A 25,379-nucleotide genomic window follows, 5' to 3' on the forward strand; every position below is an offset into this window, starting at 1 on the left:
TAGATTCTGTAATACTCACACTTGTGCTAATCAACATTACCTCGATTGCATAACAACGATGGCTAATTCCAAAGAATGTTCATTACACGCTCCTGACTCTAATCATAATATGAACCCAACATATATATATTGCATCGTCTTTGGAAAACGGGGCGTGTGATAAGTTTTGCTGCGAGTTGTCCATAGTTGTCTTATACCAGATGATGTTTGTTTATGGGAATGTATTACAAAAGTTAACAAGTGATATCGATGATTGAGTGCTCGAGATGCCTATGACGATGAATTTAGGTTCGATAACAAATACACGGTCAACGGGATGACGATTGCGATTAGGAACTCGATGTACGTGTTCACTGGGCTAGTCGAACTTATCGGATTGCACCTTAGTCCAAGTGGAACTGCTCTTATATACTCCTCTCCGTATTCCTTAGGTCAATCCCTGTTTTTAAGGAGAGTTATTTAATTACCTCATACCTCTGTTAGGTACACGCCCCTCCCGTGACCGTGGCTACGTTCAGCGACCTATTATGTCACTTCGAGCCCAAGCCCACTGTCATAAATCTCGGATAATCATAATTGACTTAACTCATAAATAGCTATTTCTCAGTTTTATTGTTTAAGTACGACTATAATAAAAAGTCTGAACCAAAGTATTGGGGACCTTGCCAAATATTTCGAAAGAAAGGCTCCGGCGTCCCTTCATCTCCGACATATATAAAAATATGAGTTAGTAGAAATATTCGTCTAACTATTCGTTACGCCAGTTACATTAGGAATAGAAGATGTTTTCAATCACGGTACGGTGTTGATCGGTGACGTTTTACCAAAATTTGAACGTGATTAAAATAAGATCAATTTCATGGGCCAGAAAATTCTCGACAACGAGAGTAGCAAGAATAACATTGCCAGAGGAAAATATAACAGCAAGCGCAATATAATATTTCGCGAACGTTAAATATAATGGTGCGGTGTATATTTCAATCTATTACAGCTTTCAGAACGAGATACATATATAAAATAAAATTCGCATAGCAGGCAATATGTACGTTCACCGTGGGCCCCAGGTGGAGAAACTATTAGACTTCCTTTGGTTGCGACACGAACGAGGAAAGCTGCTCGAAATCAAGAGACCCGACCGGAATAAAGTTCGCAGGAATTGTGGCGCGCGCGGGTGCCATTTGACTGCTAGCCAAGCCAGACGCCGACTTAGTTTCTTTTTAGACCGTAAGGCTTAGCTGGTGCAGCATTATTGCGCTATTAATGCCGGGTCGTCGTTGGTGCCGCTGCCCGGAACGAGATGCAACTACCCTTTCGTATCATCCATCCCTCCTCTCGAGAAAGGGGCAGGTTACGACTATTTCTTGATAATCCGGATAACCTGATGCGTGGGGGGACGTTGGTATTTTGCCAAGGACGCAGTGTCGGAGACTTTGGTGGTTAGGCACACCTGAACGGCCAAACTATTTGCAATTCCTCCTCTTCTGACGTGTTATTGGCTCTTTTGGTCGCTTTCCCTCGTTTTGTTAGCTTTTGGTAAACTTTAAGGATAGTAAGAGATCGCGTTTTTAGTCTTCGACGATTAATAAATAGCGTTTCCTAATTTTCACATTAGAGTTGTGCAATTTTCTACGGAGCAAGTCAACGACGAGTAACATCTTGCTTTCGAGCGAAAAGTAAGAAAGACGGATAAAAATTGGGGAAACGAACACCGAGATTGGATCGGCAGATATTCGATTCGGGGCAGCAGAAGAAAAGAAACAAGGACACAATAAAACAGCAAGCGAAAGGAAGAAAATACGATCGATTAAAAAAGAGGACAAAAGAAAGAACGAAGCGGACTGGAAAGCGAGGAAATGATGTAGGGAAGAGGGAGAAGAAAAAAGATAAATGAGGGATAAACGGCGAGAACTGGGTCGTAAACGTTCGTTTTAGAGGGATGACTGGATAAGAGACACTGATAGAAGACGAGAACCAAATAGAAGACGAGGCACGAAGAAATAAAACGTTTGTACGAATGAGAAAGGATGAAACAGGGGATTAAGGGAGCGAAAGAGGACGAAAAAGGAGCTGGAATGTGGAAAAGGTAACGCAATAATAAAAGGAAAATAAAAAGAAACCGATGAAAGAGAATTCGGGAAGCGAGATTGATGAAAGGTGTGAAGAAGGATGAGGAAAGGGGAAGGGGATGAAAAAAAAGGAAAATGACGCGGTACAGAGTGGAAAACGAGAGAAACGCGTAAAAAGAGGAAGGAAAGAGGTAGCAGAAACAGGAGGTAAACTAAACGAGGATAGAGAAACACGCGGCTCGACTAACAAAAAGAGAAGCTTTATTCAAAACATCCCATAAAAGCTGCCAGTAATAGAGAAACGCATTCGAGCGAACAACTTTCTCGTTCTGTTTCCTATTTTCGCGTTTACGATCACCGTCGAAGAATACACGCGCTATTGTTCCTTTCGTTCTTGTTTATTAAATCTGCTAAGATACTTTATTTCATGTCACGTTAAAATGATCGTCGAGAATGTTCTGATAACTTCTCAGAGTAATTCACCCAAGAATTATTTAACAGCTATTTACTATTACAGGACTTTAAAAAATAGCGAATTAATTTCGTAACATCCAGAAATATAGATCATTTCCAATAACCTAGAAACGTTCATATGTATAAAATATACACGGAATAGTTGTTCGTGAAATTTGTTGTTCGCAACAGAATCGTGAAATAATGGGACAGAAAATCTGGTTTAAAAATATTTACATGTCAAAATACTTCGAGTTTACGATATTTATGCTGTACGGAGTTGTTGGACGTAGCAAAATAGCGAGATAGAAGTGGCATAAAAATTGTAGTCGAAAGATTTAAGGTAAAACGCCGAATAAAAGTGTTGTACGAACGATGAGGTGACCACTGTGTATGCGAAGTAAAAACACAACAGAAGGGAAAGATGAGGGCGAAACCGGAGAAAAGCAGAATGCAGGAATTTTATTCGAAGCTCGTAGGTAGCCAATCTCGTAAAAACCGTCACTGGTAACAAGGAAACGACGCGACAGGATCGAACCGATAATACGAATTCTGTACGAGGAGAAGCGAGAGACGTTAGCCCGCGTGGGGTGAATTTGGCTCGGGTTGATATTGAACTAATTATCCGGATTAGCGTACCGGCTGGTAACGCGATTTCTGGATTATATTTATTGACCGGAGACTACGGGAACGCGGCTGTATTCCGCGGTGGCTTTCATAATCCGGGATTCGCTTTAAAACGGATTTCCCATCGAGCAGCAAATATAAAATTGTCTTGGGGAAATTTGATTTTCTGTCGAGGCTCGCATGGTTCGTCGATTATTTGTCATTTTTTAAGACGAACCGGTTAGTTAAACCGGTAGGATTTTTCTATAGTAGACGACTTCCGCTACATAAGATATGGTACTTCTAAATGGCACCATTGTGTTCCCTGATATGCTGTCTCCTCTCCAGTTAAATACGTCAGCGTTATTCGGACGAAATCAAGTAGTTCGTTGCATCAATTAGCTCACCGTACGATCTGTAGCCAATTTAACCGCGTAATAGTAAAGGATTTTTCCTGTTCACGATCCTTCTTCAGGTACAATATTAATAGAACATTGTCAGCCATAAGTTTGTATTATTTAACGTTACAATTTGTAACGGAGTTGTATACTAAAGGGCTGTATACCTGTGAATAATAATAATAATGATAATATCCAGTAATCAAACATTAAGTTGACCAGGGGTCGTTAATCAAGCGTGATACAAAAATGCTGCTTTGTATAAAATTAAGATTGCGATATTGCATCCTGCAAAGAGAAAAGAGTTGACGTGTTATTTAAATTTATAATAATTATAGATTTTGCAGAAATTTGCTATAAGTTTCAAATTTTTAATATTTATTACATTTTGTACTAATTTATGTTGTTCTGTCATTTTGTATTAATTTACTTAATTTACTTCTATGTGTGTATATTGTCGCTCAACAATTATTTATCAAACGTATGCTTACTGTCTTATTTCGTAAACGTAAAAAATTCGAGGATAACCGCAGTCGGTTATTACGTAGGTTAAATATGTACTTTCTTCCTCAACCCTTTCAACCATGCGAAAGATTATTATTAAACTAAAATATAGGTTGCTGTGAATTATTTATAAATGTTCCCTTAGTAACACATTTTTTCGTCATTGGAGAAAGTAATTGTCAAGTTCAGAAACTTCCTACCATTCCAGAAGAATAACTCAACATAATTATGGGTGAAAAGTCAGCTCTAAAGCTGAGAGAAGAAAGGGAAGAGGCGTAATGCAACGAGGAAGAAGTCGTTTCGTTTGTCGCGTTTGCGAACGTTTCCCTGGAAAGTTTCCAATTTTAAAACGAATAAGGGTAATGCAATAGAGGATGATTAATCAACGAGTGTCTCTACGAGGAACTTTCTAGGTATTAATGTTGCGAATTATAAAGATATTATAGCTTAGACGCGAGAGAAGAGGAGTTAATTAAACGTAGTTTCCGAGCAAGTGTTCTAATAGATGACCTGATAAGTTCGAATAGATCTCGATACAATTTGAACAATCGATGCGCACGTGTTTGAAGGCTGATCATTAATATCAATAAGCAACGGGCTAAGGAGTTTGATTCGTAGGTTAATCAGTTTATTAGGCGCTTCGCTTAATTCGCCATCTTCGTTCTTCCTCGTCGATATATTTGTTTTCTGGATTGTTTCAGATTTCCTATACATAAATAATAATAATAATAATAATAAGATTATATAGAAATTATTTATAGAAGTATTATTCCTTAAAAAGTGACGTAAGTTAAAATTACCAATTTAAAAGAAAATCACACATAATTTCATATAATATACATAATTTAATATGCAATAACACAATATGTAAATTATGTAATAACACATAATTTCGTTGATTAAATCTATCAGCAAGTAGAATAAAATGATAGAAATACTTTTCATCGATAATTATTAATAACAAGAATGAAAACATTTACGATCAGCAACAAACGTTAAAACTCCTATCTTCGCCATATCGAAACAATGACTTTTCGTCGAAGAGTTCGAAGAGTTTCGTCTTAGCCTCCGGTAAAATCCATTCGTATCTTCTTCAAACAATCGCTTCAATCGGAACAAACAAGATTTTTGTCTCCGAAATAGATTTGTTTCCATTATTTCCATAAGAACAATGGAAATATGTATATGTGCATCTTACCTTACGGGGAAAATCGTATTTGCGTTCACTAACTTATCTGGAGATTTGATCGTACACAGTTACAAACTGATAAACGAAAATATCGATCTACATCACAATAGAAACAACGCACAAAAGTTCCCGTTAATTTTTTAACTGTGATGTCTCAAGCCTGAAAGTGACCCTAATGGAGAAAAAGAAAGGAAGTCGCTGGAAGTTCGTGTAATTTCTGCCAGATCGCGAGGGCTAATGACGCGGCTAATAATTCACGAGCCCTGTGTGCGTTGATTAATCACGATCACGCATCGTTAATTTGCCCGAGTGTAATCGAAATTTTGTCGTTTTCTGGAATGATATGTGCGTGTGTGATGTACGTGTACCGAGCTTTTACATCTGCGATCACGTGCTGACCGCACGTGCATTGCTCACCGATCACGTGCCAAGTACTTGAAAGCAGCTTCGATTATCCCGCGAGATTTTGCCACGATCGTTCGCACTTCTAATATATTTTTATTTCTGAAAATAGATACGTTTATTTATAAGAAGAAGCTCGTAAAGTTAAGTTTTCCTCGATTAGTTTTTCTAAGCTAAGATGACCTCTTATACAGCGGCAGAGTAAGGAAACCTGATAATGGTCATTTTTGTGATTAATAGATTGACGTTTATCCTCCTGTAATTTAAATATTAGATAGATATTTATTTTTTATACAAATTTCATCATCTACGATTGAGCTTTTTTATTCGTCTAGATTTCATCGTCTGTAGAAGTTTTTGAACTCGTTTCGAACAAGTGTTTCTCCGGTACAGAGACATTTCTCAACCTCTGTCATCTGTTATCTACGTTTTCTGACAGTTGTTAGACAAAACAAAAATTAAACGAATTAGAATACGTATTTTTCGTGTTGTATGGAAAGATTGTATTACGAAATACAATTTCATACATATCGATAAAAAAAGTTCAAATTAAAAAAATACGATAGAAATGTCCTCGTTATACAAAATTCTCATTTTTACAATGTATTTTTATTTTTATCAGATACAAAGTGCCATTTTATTTAGAACTACAGACTATAAATGGGTATATTCTTACTCGATTACATCAGGAGCCATATAAAACGATACTTAAGGCGTATACGACTTATGCAAATTCTTCATATAGGAACAACGTTTAATTTCAAGTTAAAGGGACACGTTCGTTTTGATTCTACCTGCTTATCGAACGTGATTGTTGTTGGCTCGTGTATTATTTATCTGGAAAAACGACAATCTTCGATTACGTAGAAGTATTACGGTAGAACACTCATACTGTCTCTTGACCTCAGATAAAATCAATGGTGGTTGACTGGATCGACCTCTAGGTCATCAGTACGATAGAAAGCAGCTCGTGTGCGCATTTTTTCGCTGTTACTCTCGTTTTTTTTCTTTTTTATTTTCTGTTTATTAATATTTCGATACGATATTGCAGAAATTTGTCGTCATCGTGTCGACACGAAAGTTTCGTTTCTTTGGCTTTCGCTGTATGCTGAAACCGACTGCAATTTCCTTACTACGTGCGTTTATCGAATTTTTATATATTCAGCGTATTTATAACTCCGAGTCCGAGTAACTATTAAAGAAATTAATATATAAACGATTACATTAGCGGAGGATTTTTAATTTCAATGACATCACGACGACAAGCATTCGGTTTATGACTGAAACATTATTAATTTATCGTGTTACATATTATCGATAAAAATTATTAATTCTAATTGAAACTTATACTCTTACCGATCCAGATATTAATTTTCATCGCGTTTATTTAGAAATAATTGTAACAAGCTGAGTCACTTTCTACGACTTTCTCTGTTGAGAAGTAATCGTATAAGAAAAATGATAAATTGATAATCAAGGGAAATAAGAAATACTTAATTAACATCGAATAGTTACAAAATTGATACCTTTCGTATGAAATATATAATTTTGCACCTTTTTGTAGTAATAACAAGCTTATTGTATTCGTGCATATCGAATAACGTACTTAATTAATAAAATAATAAATAACGTAATAATTAAAATGCATATACGCCGATTAATACGTCGAAATCAATTTTATCGTGTTTTAGTACTCCACTATACACAGCTTTGATAATCATGAAAAATAATATATATTTTGTATCATCGTATTATCATATATCTACATTGTAATTATTACTTTTCCATGAAAATACAGATTCAAAAATAAGATTAATAATCTAGACCAAACCTCAGCCCTTTTTCTTTGAAAAAATCTGACAAAATTCTGGAACGATCAGCAATATTCCTATCACGCTGTACGATCCACTATCTTCGAATTAATAAATCTAATAATTTACAAATAAACATTCGAAACCCTGATTTTACAGGAAAAGTAAAACTCTGTGTTCTGAGTCTCTCACGAAAATAAGATCTCCCTACAGGGAAGAGAAGTAAATTGCTTTTAAGCTCAGAGAAAATTATCCTCTCCATCGATAGAGCGATCGGTCCGACTGATCGAATGAGAAGATCACAATGATTCACCATTTTCGATGGTATCGCGAATGACATGATGCAGTTAGGGGAAACTCGTGGTAGGGACCTGGAACCAGCTGTTCTAATCTCTTTCGACTGGCATATCGTGAGTGGAACCGCGTAGTAGTACGCTCGACGTCAGCGTGGACGTTCGACGTTTCCTCTCGAATCTCTTCGATTCCTGCGACGTGTTTTTCCCATCCTTCCACTCCCTACGTTCCCTATAATTAGTTGCTCGTCCACTCAGAATCGCAATAACCATATTTATTCCTTGTATTTAATATTAAATAATCTAATATCAAACTTATCGTTCGAGTATTCCGTCAAACTCGTCTAATTTGGGATTATCGTAGTAACCAGTTCCTTGTATTTAATATTAATTTTTCTTCTATTTAATATTAAATTGATAATATCTAATATTTAATATTAATCTCTGTTGTATTTAATATTAAATTTTATATTTAATAATTAATATCACTTTTTGTTGAATTTGATATTAAAAACCATTGAAAATATCAAATTCTGCTTCTGCTCTTGGCTATCATTCAATTGCTTCAAGTTTACCATAAGCTAGTATTATTTGGAGTTATACGTGTCGTGATCGTACGAACGTCGAGATACCGTGTTTTCGTGGAACTGTTGAGTGATCGGGTAGTGATCGTTTCTGTTTCGAACGTGGACATCGACACGTACGCGAGACGCGGAAGAACGTCGATGTGCAGTGAGTTAATTAATCGCGAGACTTATTCTGGAGGGTTCTTCTCTGCTTGAGTGACTTTCGGGTAAGGAGACTTTGTGTAATTTCATTGATTTACAATTAAAACGATGAAAGTTGGGTTTGCAAGGTTTTACCTATTATTTTGGTTATTGAAATTGCGATCTGGCTGATTGATACGAATCATCCGACACTTTGTATTCCATTCAAAATACATTTCTATATCGCATTTCTATTATTTCTATTGTTAAAAAAATGGAAGAAACCAGAAAAATTTATTATTTCACTCCGCGATTTTTCAAGGAATATTTCTAACACCATTTCTATTACTACGAAAAATGCCAAAAAGGTTTCCCATTTCAAAAAATAACTCTAATACCATTTTATTAAAAACGCTCGATGAACGTCATTTACCAAAAAAAAAAAAAAGAATTAAAATCAGGTCAACAAAAATCCACTAAAATCGTAAGAATTTGCAAACACACTGGTACATATAGAAAATGCAAATCACGGGAAGAAGTGACGGAGGAAGCGGCGGCGACTCAGGGGACTGAAAGTAGCGTAAGGGAAGAAAGAAAAATCCGCTCGCGACGCTCGGTAACCTTACCGAGACGCTGGGAATATTTTTCTGACCCCAAACTGACAAGCTCGGCACAGAATGCCGTACACGAGGCCCGATTAAAAATGTGTTCGATAAGAACTCGTGGAAAAGTTGGTGTTCCTTAACCTCCTCCATGCTGCATTTCTATTAAGTGACGGCCGCCGCGGCCCTCAGAGGAACGCTGATCCAATTTACTTTTCATTCAGCGTGAGACCAGTGGCAATTTGAAAATTTCTTTCAACGTTTGCTCCGGCTTTCGCGTTCAATCAGCCAGCAATTTATTCTCTGTTTCGCTCTGTCGTCGCCGCCTCTTTCGTCTTCCATTTGATATTAGTATTAGTGGAAAGAAATAGAAAGACATTAGACGTAGTAGCGAGTTGTTTTCACGACGACAGAATATTCCTTTACGAGACGATTAAGAACCTTCGCTGAGATTCTCAGATATCGCGCTACGTAGCCGGTGTTTTGTTCTTGATGCAATCGATAATATATTCCAATTGTTTCCAATTAGAGGAAGGAGTCTTATGCGTGTAACATTCCGTTGCTCTACTTTTTAACTATTCTACTTCTACTAGTTTGTAAACCCAGAGAACTGAGTTTGAAGTTTGCGAGGTTTAATAACATTGTGTGGAGTTAGGACTCTATGAAGGATACTTGCTGAATATTTCATGATTTCCAAGTAGAATTTTCATCCTATTATCGAGAATTTGTAATCTTTGTAACAACGAGACATATGTGGGTTAGTTAATTCTACGTTTTTAAAAAATGCATTTAGAACAGTTAAGAACTAGGTCGGCAATTCGTTGTGTAAGAAGGATGAGGTCTTGGATCGTTTAATGTAGATCATGAAAGATTCGTGCATTAGTTGGTAGTACAGAAAATTTCATTCTACAGATTATTTTTTTTGGTGGTTCGATAGTATCGTTAAAGGAAGTGTATAGGGTGTTTAAAATATGTGGATATATTTATGAGGTCGATTTTGGACACGAAGACAGCGAAGGAAATTTCTGTACGAAAATAGTACGAGGCTTGAGATTAGAAGAATATCGCAATTGGAAAGTGACGATGAAATCTTTAAAAGTGAGTAGCATTCTGTGTAACTTAATACTCATTGCACTAACCAATTACTTCGCCGATATTATTATAAGGTATTTCCTTACCTGTCATATAAAATATTATTCCTTTAACCATGAAAGAACAAAAAGTTGCACTCTATGTAGAATGCAAATAGCCTTCTCTGACCAGTTAGCTCTGTTTTTAACGAGTATACTCTTTATGAAGAAATGACAATATTTTGCGTTATGACGAGCCCTGTGAGTAATAAAATGAAAAAATAAAACAGTCATTTCGTTACAGTTTAATTTTACATTATAACAGCCAGGCATACTCCGTGTTTCACGAGTATACTCGTCATCGCTCGCCTTTTGCCACACATTTTTCAGAGATCTTAGCAGCTAACTAGTTAAATACTCTTCATAATCAGTACCAGTATTCACAACGAAACTCACAAAAATACTCTTCGTCAAATCCCACTTCCTTAACAAGCAAAAACCAGAAAAGAGTGTATTATAGGTCGTGCTATGATACTATTAGGTTTATGGCTGAAACAAAGATCTAAATATTCCATTTTATAAATTATATTTACCGCGCTCTTTTAAGAGAAATTAAGGATATTGCAGCAGGATATTTTTTTCAAATTGCAATTCCAGTGTACTATAATCTGTAACATTATCTATCGTTACTCTTCAAATTATGCTCGGCTTCTTACTTTCTCCAAACGTAAGAGTGTCGTAACTTGTATTATTTTATTAGTACGTCCGTGGTTGGAAGAAAAATTGGTTTGGTGACGGGTTAAGAAGTAACCCGGTAATAGCAACAGGATCTGTAGTAAACGCAATAGTAGCAACGAGAGAGTAGTAAATACTAGGGTCACGGCAGTGCGATCAGAACGCGAGCAGAAACGTTCGATCGTGGCAAATGAAGGAACGAGAGGAAGAGAGTGAGATAGAGAAAGAAAGAACGGGTTATCGGCACGGTATACTATTTATACGCGCGCCCACGAACCATTAAAAATACGTCTCGACGCGATGCAATTTATATCGGACGACCATTCGAGTATAAACAATTAGCGAGGCGTGCAACCGCACAACGAGAAACCGACCTACCGCGATAAAACGACAAATTAGATCTTTCTCGATGACTCACGATTTTGGAGGAAAATGCTTCAGTTTATTCGCAATTCTGAAATTTTTACTTAAGGTGGAATTTTGCGTCTATTATTTAGCAGTTGATACTACCAAGAGTATCGATATTACGCTAATGTCGATGCAATGATACTAGTGAGATTTTTCAAGTGATTTTTATACGTAGCTATTTTAACACTTATCTTAAAATTTTGTTTCTATCAGAAAAAAGTTGTTTATTATATCATTCTTCTACTTTAATAGTTCTTTTTTTTATACAGGATAACTAATCATCTGATTAGTCGAAAGTTAAAAAAATTGTGCAACTCTGTTTATCGTTCTACTTACAAAGATAGCGTATTCTATTTTAAACCACCCATCTTATTCTCTCAAACATTTTCTTCAATTGCAACCATTTCCTTCGATAGTTAACAAACTATTCTTCTACCTGTATTTCTTCACTATCTTCCCTCTCTTTCTCTCGTTGCACAAAAAGCTCCTAAAAAGTTACTCGCTCCATTAAACTCAAAATAAAATTAACCATAGACCTATATCCGTAGTAGTTTCTTTTTCTCCTTTTAAGTCTAAGATTACCGAAAAACTTAACTCGTAGAATCGAACCCGTGATAAAATCCACCGTAAACCTGTTCCCATGATACGTCTTCTCTCTGCTTTTAAATTAAAAACATTAAAAAAGTTGCTCGCGTTGTTAGACCCAATAAATAAACTTGACCGTAGAACCACAAGAGAAAAAGAAAAAAAAAAAAGAAAAAACAAAAGCGAAAGAATGCGAGCAATTGATCAGTATCCTCTCATCGAACGTTCCACCCATCCTCCGATACCCTAAAAACGATTAATCACAAGAGGATCGGAACCGAAATCACGCGGATTCGCAGCAGTGGACGGCTGTTTCCGGCTAGCATTGGTCGTGTCTGCCAATAAACGGTTGTCCACGGTTATTAACGCAATTAGAATAATCGATCGTCTAACCGAGGACAGCTGGTATCGTAGTGTAATGGCATTATTACGACGAACACGGTGGCAATGATGTAAGGTGACGTGCGGCAATCTGTCGCACGGAGGCCAGGCACAGAGGAATGCAACGTGGTACTAAACGCTTCGAAATCAGGTGCACGTTGGCGTACACAACAAGTTTGACATACCATCGTAGACGATGTGTAGAATGGACGCGATTAAACGATGACGATTCCTTGCAAACAGTCTGACTAAACATCTGACGAGATCCGAGGGATTTCGATTTAAAGGGGAATACCAGCCACCGCGTAATATAGTATTGTTCTCTGGTTGAAGAGAATGGATAAAGAGAACCGTTGACACGATTCGATGAATCGTTTGATGCGAACTATTTGCTCTCTTAATGGAGATACACTACAGATCAAACGTTTGGGATCGTTATTGTTGGTTGGTTGGAAAGAAGGATAGAGTTAATCTGTATACGAAACCGATAATCTTGGTTTTCTGTCGGTGTCTCGGTTTCATTGCATAAGTAGAAGATTAATGTTCATTTGCGAAACGAACAAATTACTCTGTTCCATGAGTTGATTTGTTACAAATTTTGAAAAATATATTACGATACACTGGGTCGTATTGTGAAACGTAGAACGTTTATCGACGCCCGTTTATGCTATCAATAAGTATGTCAAAATGTGTGATCGCGTCTCTCTTTAAGATTACCACTCGTTCTAATCTTGCTTTTTATTCGTATTTCCTTCTTCAAATATGCATTACGATAGACCAGATGAAATTGTAAAACGTACGTTCGAAGCCTGAAATAGTCGTCTATCGACATCGCCTACAAGTATGCCATCGATAAAATTACCAAGAAATTCGTTGTGATCTATATACGTCTAATTCTAAATTTGTCTTATTGGCTTGCGAAGTGTAGGATCCGTGGATCAACGATCGGTGCCGCCACGATTCATGCTGCTACTCCGTGTTTCTGTGAGCGTCGATAACAACCAGCCGTATACAACAAGTATCTAAACTCGTGTACTCCTATTTTAAAATACGAGTCTCCTTTTTATCATGGTCGCGACGACGCTTCCTCCTTGAGTTCGTCGCGCGCGGATCGCGCGTAAACACGATCTTGTTATTCGAGGAATATCCCCGTCAGATACAAAGGCAGGTCGTTCTCGCGTTCTCCGATTTTTCTAACTCGTCGGCGACCTCGTAGTTTGATCTCCTATCGTTTCATTTCATAGTTCGTAATCCAGTTAAATCCATCGGTTTATAGTTCATAGTTTATAATACAAGAGTAACATAGAAGAAAAAAAAGAGGAAGAAAGACAGGGAGGGGAAGGAAGAGAACAGAGATTCGTAAATCGTTCGAATTTCGCGAGAGCATGGATCGTGGTCGAAGAATCCCAGCTGTTGATCGCTTCTGGCTTTGATCTTTGACTCGTTCGCAAATAATCGTTCGCATAGTCGATCGAGAGATATGGCTCGTAGGTAAACTCATAGATGGATCTAGACAACTAGAGAATTAATTCTACGCGATGTGGTGGCGTCGGTAGAACACAGCCGTTTCTACGAACGTATTCTATTAAAAATTAAAAGCATCAACTCTGTTCACTTTTAATCAAAGAACTCTTCCTTGGAAAAATAGAGAAATATATATATATATATATATATAAAATGGTAATCTTTATTGTCTTCGCGAATAGTTTCATCGCAACATTATATTTCTTGTCTGCGCCAAATTTTCATCATACCCGTAGTATTCTTTCCTTCGAGAGTAGAAAACGATCTGACGATTCGTTATAAACTTAACGCTTTAACTTAATAACGCTTTAACGCTAGAACTAGCAGAATGATCAAGACGAGCAACATGTGTTTTTCATGGTAATTTCATAGATTTACAAGGGTGCATTTCGCAGATTTTGAACGATTCTTTACAAGATATATGGATAAAAATCTTGCCTTGAACTATTTATTTATTTCCATTGCTTTCACACAAGTTTCGTATTTTAATCGTTCGTAATTGTGAGCGTTAATCAAGCGATAACGAGCAACGATTCGAGCAAACGAGAACGTAGATCGAGAAGAATTACTCGATTCTTGTTCCGTGTACTCTCTACACGATGAATTTCGCGAAAGCAACCAGATGATCTTTAACAGAAACATACCGATCACTCGATTCGGTTCGCGGCTTCTATACTTCACAGAATGATTCTGTGTTCCCTGGAGGATCAGCGAGAAGAAACGCAGACCGATTTATGGCGTAGAAAGACACGATTTTCACGTGGTGGAAATCGTTGACCGACATCGACGAATCCTATTAACCGGTACGATCATGAAAATCATTTAGAATGAGAGAAGAGAGAGGCCGACACGTGAACGAAGAAACATGCTGACGGTGTCGTTATCACGCTAACCAGTCGTAGATGACATAATGATTCTGTTTACCAGCAAACTGAGCGGAACAATCCTGGTTTTCGATTGCTATGCTCGAGTTCGCGTCGAGAGAACCCGCCGTAACGAAGCTCGTGTCGCTTCTGCTTTTTGCTCGAAGCAGAAGGAACCTGGAAAAATCGCGGAGATGCCATCGGTGATCGGAAGATTGCGAGTTTTCATACAAATTCGTATTTTTCAGAGTACAATTAAAGAAGTATAAACTCCGTGGGAAATTGTTTTTCCTATTTTATATATTTTTTCGTATTACGTGCAATTTGTGTAAATTTTTACTCTCAATTTTTTTTTTATAAATACACAAAACTCCACAGTCTATTGATAATTTGATAATTAATATTTAAAAAAGATATTTGATAATTAATACGACAAATAATTTGAACAGTGATTAATAGATTTGAAATTGTAGTACAGAAAGTATACATAGTACAAGTATACGTATCTATAGTCGGAGAATTGAAGAACAAAGGGTATATTTGAGCCTAAGCCATTAAATAGAGAATTTTATCGACACCCTGTATATGCACTAATATGCATTTAAATAGAGTAACACAGGATTATAAAGTCAATATAACGGATTATAAAGCGAATATAAATCTTGTCATTCGTTACGCTTCTATGGTTTTATGGTTACCTGTGCGGTTATCCGTCGTTTCATATAATCACGAGGTGGATGTAAATTACGATAATGAATAGGATATCTATTCATGAAACATATCTATTCATCGATGCCTTTTCTAGAAGTGTAATTGCTAGTTTTCATAGAATATCGTTCTGCACTTACTTAAAAAAAAAGAAAAAAATTCATCGCACTTGTTCACGTCATGAAAATACATTGCGAGATAGAATTAATTAAATTATAACTTGGTTAGTCTCGAAACTAAAGGGATGATTTATTAAAAGAAGTTACATCACTGTCATATATTCAACAGATCAACTGCAATTGCAACTACTACAGTCTTAAAATCAATTGCAATCTAAAAAAAAATACAATGATTATCTGAAACAACACTTTTCCAGCAGACTCAGGCTACTAAAAGCTTAGAGTAAAGATTGAGAACATACGTCTGCGTTATTTAACAAAAAATAGTCTCTAATGTCTAGATGAAAGATATTCGTGCAAATTATACCTCTATAAATTCTGCTAAAGAAATAAATAGAAACTCGACAGAGATATTTTTTACGTATTAAATATTACAACGAGTACTATTATTTCAATATTTTATACTTTAGAATATCGTGTATCATATATACATTTTTACAGGTTTCCATAAATACATAAATATCCGAGTCTATTAATAATATATGAGGAAATACGACTTTAAACGATGAGGCACCAACAAGTAACAGCAATAAATTCCATCGTCGTGCGGAAATTCTTGAAACATTGCAATCGCGTTAGATCGTTCCAAATAGCGAAGCAATGGTTTAACGATAGGAAAGAAGTGGGCGATCAACGTCAATTAGTTTCGCGTCATATCCGTTCTGTCGATTTTTAATCGCGCGAACGTTCCGATTATTTATCGCGTATAACCGATAGAAACGCAGTGGCCTCGATGCTTTATTAATTCCGACAGTTAAACAGGCGTGAGAGATCGCGGTCGACGAAACGAGCGCTTGAATAAATGCAGGCTAGACGATACGCTAATGCAACGACACCAGACCCGCTAATAGCTGGTTAACAATGATAATTCGGCTGTTATCGCTGGTCAAAGTGGTACAGCGCAGATAGATCGTAGGAAAATGGGTGCCGAGGCAAACCGTTTCCATCGGCGAGTAATGTTGACCCCCTTGAAACATTGAACGGGTTAAATTCAATCGGTTGGCGGCGTCACGTTGAGAAAGACAAATCGCCCTCGACCCCGAAAATTGTTGTTCAACCGTTTTGTGTATGCGCGTTAAGTATCGCCGATGAGTATCGTAAAATTTCATCGGACTCGTGCTTGCTGAATATAAGACGAGAATAATTACGATTACGCGAAATGTAACGTAATTGATGTAACTTATTCGTTGGAAAATATTATCTCTGACAATGATACGGAGTGAGTCAGTAGGAATGAATGATCATCCGAAATAACTTGATATCTATCGATTTCACGAAGAAATATTTCAAATGAAATTTATTGTATTGCAGAGGGCTGGACGTATGGATGCGTTTTGATATTTTTATGTCCTGTAGTTTCTGAGTTACGAACGTGGTTTTTTAGATAGCATCATATATCTTCGAAATGAACATTTTTAGAGGAGACGAGAGAGGACATTTTTTCCTCCTTTTACATAGTATGGCAAAGTAACTAAGGATTTGGATTTAATCGCATACTTTAATTCTTAAAAGTACCGGTTACTTTTAGTTTCATAATTAATTCAGTTACGACTTCGTTCTTTGTCGCGACACATTTCCACGACACGAGAAAATGTAATGGATTCTTTACAATAACAAACAGAATACAATTTCATGAGAAACAGTAGTGGACTAATTTGTACTACTATGATTCGCAGCTCTCTATACGTTCAAGAAAATTTATTAACATTATTTAGTACTAAGATTCAAGCTGCAATCTTCTCTTCCGAATTATGAAAATTATTTACGAGTCACTTTATCGAGAATATTGTAGCTTCTTGGTCTGTTTTCCTCTACAGAAATGGCTGAATGCTTGGTAGACGTTCTGCAATATTTCTAGTGGAAGTTGCGCGATATCCGGCGATTTCTTAGAATTTGTTGGACCCTGAGCTTCGTCGTCCTTCCCCTCGGTGTTACGATTTATGAGGGAATTTTCACGGGTTCGCAATCTCTTCGTAACGAGGTCCTTTCGAATCTTCGGGCCTCTTTGATCTCGAAAAGATTACCAAGTGGTTGTCGTTATCCACAGCCATGATTCAAACGGCTGCGAAGTGTATACCTTTTAATCTCGTGTTTTCTTTACTCAGAGACTGGCTGTACTTCAGCGTGATTGATATTTTTGAGCAAAGAATTTACTTACAAGCCATACGCTATTTTATGGTATTAACATTTGACTGTATAACTTTATTTTACTGCTGTGCTAATACGAGACAGACATGCGGATTTTTCTGCATTTATAGGAAATGTAAAATTGCAAAATTGCACAGAGTGCATGTAATATCGAGAAACATGAAGTATATTAAGTATTATACGTAGGTAGATAACGCAATTTTCTATCGAAGTTCTACTTTTTTTGATTATATTCTCAAAGATGAGAATTTGCATAAAAATCTGTACACCAGCGATAGCGTAATAAAATAAAGATACACAGCAATGAGAGTCACAAAATACAACAATTGAAAGAAGCAGATAGAAAGGATTGCGTATCTTTCAAGTTTTATAGGAAGATAAACGACTTCTTATTTTCTAAACCACAGACAAATAGAGTTAACAAGGTAGTCGTACGCTGGACGATGAAAATTCCTTGGCAGCAATATCTTAACGTTATTAAGAGTAATCACCGACGTTGCAGAACTTTCCGCAAACGCGAGGAGACTTTTTCACGGACAATGGGAACAATGAGGAACAATTTCGCGGCGGTCTTTGTGCTCCACATCCTGATGCACTCGACGAGTCAATCCCTTTCGCTACGCGGCACAAACGGAAATTCCTCCAAGAGAAACAGTATGCCCGGCGCTTTAACCCTCGAGCCGCGATCCACGTCCTCCACAATCTACGAATGCTTGTTCGTCGATCCCGATCTACCAGCTTGCGACGTCAAATGGTGAGTTACTTCGATATCAGAATTTTTATATTAATTTTTGACTGGAATATCAGGATTTTGACACTGATAGATGGAATAGTATTAAACCATTAGCTGGCGTGGCCTCGCTGGAGGATCATAAAGTGGTGTTTGTACAAATTTCAAAGCATCGATCATGATTCCATCGAAATGGGAATTTTCTCCTTGAACAAAGAAAATAAAAGGAGAAAATAAATAAATAAAGATAAAAAGTTCAGAAAAATCCACATATGAATATATATGTATTTAAAAGAGATTAATTAAAAAATATTGAGAAAAAGGTATCGTGAGAAAATAAATCTCAAAATATCAAATCACTGTCATAAATGGTAAATATTAATATGCAAGAAGCAATCTGATTTTCAGCATCACGTTGGAGGCCTGCTTGTATTGTCATCAAGTATTTCGAAATTGTAAAACCTCTTCCTATTGTTAATCGTTCATTTTTAACTTTGATAACGTAAAATATAGCGATATTAAAAATTACTCTTCATTTTTTAGGATGCTGAACTCGACCGAGGATTCGACGATTAATCGAAATTCTTTCAACAAAGATACAACGCAACGCTCGAGAAGAAACGTCGATGTTCCATCCACGATGGACGTCGTAGTTTATACTATCGAGGGCTGTTTACCACCTAGGTAAAATTTCTACTTTCCTACTTTCAATCTTTTATCGATAATATATTCAGTAACAGAAGGAAATAATATTTTTATTCCGCTCTTTTGGACTTTAATCTCGCCTACTACTATGGAGTTTAATAAGAATTGCCGTTACGTGTCATTGAATCGCTTATACTATTCATTTATTTAACAGTATTTATTGAAATCTAACTCAAAAATGTCGATGGATTTCGATTTCTAGTTTCTTATTTTTTTCATTGAATTGAACAGAAGCGTGCATATTTCACACACTCTTACACCACGCATCGTTATTTGTTTAATAATGTTAATGGAATCTGTATTTTAGTTTTTATATCTTTATAAAATAAAATATTGTGTATATTTCGTGCATCGTATATATTATATACAATATAATATTATACATTTATTATATAATTTAATAGTATTATAAAACATAAGTGACTCAAGGATGCACGAGGTATAAATAATTCTTTCCAATTCTGTAGAGATACAACAATTAAAATTCAGATTCCATTAACATCGTCATGTTAGAATTCCATCAATATCGTTAAATATATAATAATATAGGTATCGCATATATATAATACTATGTTACATGTTATTATTCATCCAACAGTGTTGACGGAATTAATATGTTAGAATTACATTATGATGACGCAATTATCGAATCGTTAAACAGGATACCCTTTTCAATGCCTTCCTGCGAGGGAATCTCCCTGGACAGAATCGTAGATGTACAGAAATTCCGTCCCTTTACTGTGAAAGGAGTGACAAAGCCACCGTTCGTGTTTCCGAAATTCAATTATTCTCGATGGCTGAGCATGATGACGCGGTTGCGGAATCATGTTTCGTCTAAAACAAGAAACGTAAGTAATCAAGCGTGGCTATTCGTAAAGTAATATCCTTTCCTATTTCGTAACACAAGTTTACCACGATACCACTACATTTCTCAGCAGAATTTTAAATGAATTTTTCCTTGCAAGCTTCTCCCAAAAGATTTTGAAATTTTTTTCAATTTCTTCTCATCTGCAAAATCTTGATATTTGCTTCGTCGTTGTTTTTCAGTTTCCTAGAAAAAATTCTATTTACTTTTCCCTTACTCCGCAAATGTTAATTACATTCGTTGATTTTCCTTAATTTTCTTGCCTACGATACTGGTTCCTCTTCTCACGTTAATCGCGAAATTTATCATTTTCAGGAAAAACGCGTTTTCAAGGAAGCTTTCTTCGAATCGATTCAGGATCGTATGGAAGGGCTGATGACCGCGGCCACGACGAAGGCAACGACACCGATCGCAATTGCGGTCAATATAAGCCATACAAACGGGTCGTCACCGAACACGTTCATTCCCAGCAATGTCAATTCCACCGAATCGGTCGATCACCCACGAAGAACACTCGAGAACACATTCAATACTGAAAAGACCGTGTTACAAACGTCGTCTTTTGCAAGTGTAGACAATCCTCCAATCCTGCAATTTCATGACAAAATAAACTCAATGAAATTATTGTCTAAAGAAATCCACGATCGTTCGAAGGTCAATGCTGCTGATCAAAGACTACATGTAATTCCGGAAACTCCAGCAATTCCGGCAATTCCGAACGATAAGCTAGTATACGAACGCGAGACGATGCAGGAACCTGTGAATGAAATTTTGAACTATGACAATTCCAAGAAATTCCAGGAATTGATCTCTGACGCACGGACAAACAGAGATAATAGTGGAATTATTCACGATTTTCCAGTCACGAAGAAGATTTTCGGAGCATTCAGAAGAAAGAGAGAGATAATGATATCAGCTTCGGCGCAGGCAATTGCCGACGGAACAGAAACTCGTGGAATTGCCGGTCAATCGATCGTACAAAAATTAAGGCATAATGGAGAAAATTTGAGTTCGATGACGAACCAGTTTGCTGCTTCTAAAAGCCAAAAGAAACAGTTTAAAAGCTTAAATGTTATCGACGACGGAATTGATACTGGCGAAGACGTTTCAAATACCGCAATTCCAAGTTACAGTAAAGAATCTAACGTTGCATCTGTAAATAACGATTTTTATGGTAAGACCGATAGCTCGAAATCGACATGGCAGAAAACCGTGTCGCCAGAAACAGCGTCGAGAATGAAGTACCGAAATCGCGTGGAATTGTCATCGTTTAGAAGACAGTAGTACGTATAAGAAAACGTTTCGATCGAAAGACTAGGTTAAAACGATACATTGAGGGAAGAACGTAGAGGTAAGAAGAGATTATGATAATTCCAAGTAGACTACGGAACTGTGCATGATCAAACTACCAAGTGGGAACTTATTTTTCGAACAATATTAACGTTATCAATCGGCAACAATGTTCTCTGGTTTTTCGATAAAGGATTAAGAAATTGCGAATGATCGAGGATTCGCAAAACGAAACGACTTTGAACGATATCGTGTTGAATTCGCCAGAATTCCGATAAAAATTTCCTTTACTTTTTATTTTCGTAAGCGTTAAGGTTTTTCGCTTTAAGAAGACGAGAAATGAGACTTCGATGTATGCACCTGCAATTCCTACCATAAATTCGATGAGTGTGACGATTAAAATCGTAGAGATTCGGTTTTACATTTCGTTATTCCATGGAGACCTCGGATGGCCGTGTGGTGATTAACGCTTTGCCAGTTAGGGTTTTCACAGCTCGAAGAATTGGAATATTTGCGCGACAAATAATTTGTAAATTAATCGTCTCACATGGTTTTTATAGGAAATTTAGGCGGAAAATCAATATTGGAATATCCTCACCTTATATATCAAACTTTCACAGAAACAATACGGTATACACAATATGATACAAATACGATGTATAAAAACCAGAAATAATCCCCTCGCTAGTAACGATTATAGTAGGTCGAATAACATAGTGAAGTTGTACAATTGCGTTAATATAACATATTCTGCTAACGTGATAGAATATTTCGATTATCCACACGACATTTTAAACAATTTTACGCGAAATAGGAAACCGCCATCGATCGTTACAGAATTAGTCAATAGTAACATAATTTTTAATACATACAATTTACAACCGCAGCATATCGTTGAACGTACTTATACTTCGCTGTACGATTGACAAAGCGTTGAATCTCACAAAAAGCGACGCGATATCAAGAGGAAAAATCACAAAATAAATCGTAGATAGTAAAAATCGCCCAAGTCACCACCTCGAGAAAGCTTCACCGTGACGGAAGCAATAGGGTAAATATTCGCCAGAGGAATCCGTTGTCCTCAATCCTGCTTGAAATTTAGAACGAAATTTGTCAACGAAGACGAGCTGACAGATTGAAAAGCGGTAGGGTTAAAGCCAGACTCGTGGATACCGACGTTCTTTTATCTTTTTTCTTCTCCTTCTCACAATTTTCCTCTTTCCTCTCCTTTCTTCTTCTCTTCGTCCATTCTCCAATCCTGTCTATGCATGGAAAAACGTCTCGACTCGATCCCTTGTTCCGATAAATCGCGCCAGTTTCCACCGCGGAAGGCATGAGAATATATTTCCTCCCCCTCGAATTTCACCTCGAATCCCGCGAATACGAATGGTAATTACTAGACTGCGAATTTTTATGTATGCGCAGGAAATTTCGAAGTATAAAATTGAACAGAATCCGCGTAATATGCAAAAATATACAAAGTAAATAAAAAACATATATGGATAAAAAATATATAAATATTCAAAATAGTATAATACTTGGTACGATGTTGATAGCGACTATAAAAGTATTTATTAGACTACTTTTATACGTACTAGTTGATTAAATCCAAATGTAACAAATTCCATATCATTTAATAGTACATTCGTATAATTACGAAAATTTGGTAATATGCAAATGAAACGTAAAACTTATTGAAAAAAATGCCTCGTCGGAAAATAAGCTAGCGTAGAAATCATTTTTGCAAGCATTGTAGTGGATGAACCAAATTTCTACATTGGTTCCGTTACCTTAGTCACGTTCATAAAAATATAAATTTGCATAAGAATCCGCATTCTTCGAAAGCAATTACCTTCGATCGCGTCCTTTCATCGATCGTGATCTTTCTTTGATCAATCGGTCGGTGTCCATACTGTCCATTTATTGGTGTCATTCATAAATCTCGACTCGAATTAGGTACACGTACCTCGTCTTCGTTGATCTCAGGAGACAAAGAAACGCGGACGTGGAACGTAGGTTAAATTACGCGCGATGACTTCGTTAATCGAATTTCTGAGCTCGAGAGTTTTTAAGCTTCATTTTGATGTTAAGAGCAGTAGGATGACATTTATGTGAACATGTTGGACAAATCTAAAATTTCTCATTCAGATAGATGGATATAATTATTAAAAGAAATTGATGGAAATCGGATACTAACTAAAAGTTCGTTAGAATAAATGGAGTTCTACTGTATGATATTAATAGTACATATATAATGTGATACGTAAAATAAGACGACAAAGTGATAACGCATAGAGGGATAATTGCTAAGCGACTGTCTATCGACTAGGAGTAGGTATAGCGTAATTTTTAACTTAACGCGCGCGCGATGCGCACGAGGTATCGCAAGTTTCGACATTGCGATTTTATTTACTGCTGTATGTAACGTAAGGCAGCTTGAATAAAGCGTGCTACTGAATAAATGACGTTTGACTTTTGTTTCATATTCTTGAGTTCATACGTTTGAAAGTTGGTTAATCGATGCGTTTAATATGCAACGGAAGCTATTTATCAAACAGCATTTTATGAAAGTTCCGAATAAATAATCCCTTTCCAATCTTATTGAATATAACATGGAATATAATGTCGGCTATTAAAAATGCTACGAACTTTTTTGGTAACTTAGCAACAGAGGTAGAAAATGTAACTCAAGAATTAAAAATATCGTTTTTATATAATATAAAATATAATTAGTACTGGGGAAATCAAGGTCAAGACGTTGGAATGGAACGGGTGTATTTCTTAAATTTTTATTCTCTGAATTCTGTCCAGAAAATCAAGAGTTACATGTTAACACTTTCCGGTCGTGAGAGTTTCGAGTTTCATGATTATGCCTGTGGTTGGAATTATTTTCGCACAGCGGGCGACGCACGCTCCGTTAATTATTATTTCTATTACAGCTCCTCTCACTATATCAGCTTTATGGCCGTAATGATGAAGGTGTATTGGTGAGCTATATCAGACGTTCGACCAGCAAGAGTTAAGTATAAACGAATACAGTTGTAAAGCGTAAAACACTTGTACAATAAATTGAAGATCTATTTTTTTAAATTTTTTGATCTTCGTATTATTTTATATACGCTTACTCTTTACTTTTCTCTCGTCGCAATTTCAACTTCGACCTCTTCATCAGGATTTGCGGCATCCTGAGTCTCCTTAACGTTATCCGTCACCCTCAACCAATCCAAAAGCATCGCATCCTCAACTGGTGGTTTGCCTTTTCCCAAATTGAATTTATCGACGCCCTGAACATGATCCAGGGAAATCTCTTGCTTCTTCGCTGCCTCGTCCACTTCACCCTCCTTCCACGACTTCCCATCCTCAAGCTCTGCGAACTGATTACTATTTTCTTTCTGCGATGGATCTTCAGAGACACGAGAAGGCGGGAGATTATTAAGAACCGCAGGTTTTTGAACAACATTCGGAACGACAGGTTTGTCGTCTCTTAAAATCACAATATGTTGCAAAGTAGGGGCACGAGTGGTGCTAGGATGATCCAAAGTAAAACTCGTGGATGTTTGAACGAAATCAGGATTCTTGATGACGATTTCCGGTTTCTTCCCTTGCATTTCATCGATTGATTCTATCGAAGGTATATGAATTATTTTGGGCAGATCTAAGGTACCATCTTCATTCGGATTAGCCAAGGCGATACTTAGAGAAGGTTTCACATGCTGAGACGATTTCGAAGGTTCGATATTTTCTTCCTGATCGTCACACAACGGTATGCCAATATCAGGAAGACAATTATGAGCGACTAAAGTAGCAGTGACTGGAGTATTCAGAACTTTAGTAATATAAATCTGTTTTGGCTTGGTCACTTTTTCCAAATGTGGAAGGTGCTTCCCTTCCCTGACGTTTCTTTCTTGTTCCTCCGTCAATATAGATGTTCTCCGATTCGATTCCGTTGGCTTCTCTGTGAAGAATTCTTCAGAGCTACGCGAAGGCTGTAGTTGCTCCAGAGGAAACGAAGCGACCATCTCTGGAGACTCGAATTTACTTGCAACTTCCTGTTCCAGCAACGACACGCTCGACTTCGACTGAACGTCGGTCAATATCGAGTATCCAGCTTTTTCTCCTTTCAATCCTTTACCGGTGGCACGCTCGTACTCCGACTG

The 25,379-nt window shown here is 36.9% G+C and overlaps 1 protein-coding gene across 1 annotated transcript; it reads left to right on the forward strand.

The window, feature by feature from the left end:
* Positions 1-7,841: 7,841 nt before the first annotated feature.
* LOC139992549 (uncharacterized) lies at positions 7,842-23,684 on the forward strand. The gene is made up of 6 exons (XM_072013485.1): positions 7,842-8,099; positions 8,293-8,515; positions 18,135-18,386; positions 18,906-19,046; positions 19,729-19,915; positions 20,248-23,684. Exons 3-6 carry the CDS (start codon positions 18,172-18,174, stop codon positions 21,214-21,216), a joined length of 1,512 nt encoding a protein of 503 aa, XP_071869586.1. The 5' UTR covers positions 7,842-8,099; positions 8,293-8,515; positions 18,135-18,171; the 3' UTR covers positions 21,217-23,684.
* The last annotated feature ends 1,695 nt before the right edge of the window (positions 23,685-25,379 follow it).

This window comes from Bombus fervidus, chromosome 2 (assembly GCF_041682495.2).
Source record: "Bombus fervidus isolate BK054 chromosome 2, iyBomFerv1, whole genome shotgun sequence".
Classification (NCBI taxonomy): Eukaryota; Metazoa; Arthropoda; class Insecta; order Hymenoptera; family Apidae; genus Bombus; species Bombus fervidus.

What these genes read in the sequence shown, in the direction of transcription:
- LOC139992549 (XM_072013485.1), top strand. Translation starts at nt 18,172, where the DNA reads ATGGGAACAATGAGGAACAATTTCGCGGCGGTCTTTGTGCTCCACATC. An exon ending in GAGGGCTGTTTACCACCTAG is followed by an intron (nt 19,047 to 19,728) that starts GTAAAATTTCTA and finishes ATCGTTAAACAG; the next exon opens with GATACCCTTTTCAATGCCTT. An exon ending in TTTCGTCTAAAACAAGAAAC is followed by an intron (nt 19,916 to 20,247) that starts GTAAGTAATCAA and finishes TATCATTTTCAG; the next exon opens with GAAAAACGCGTTTTCAAGGA.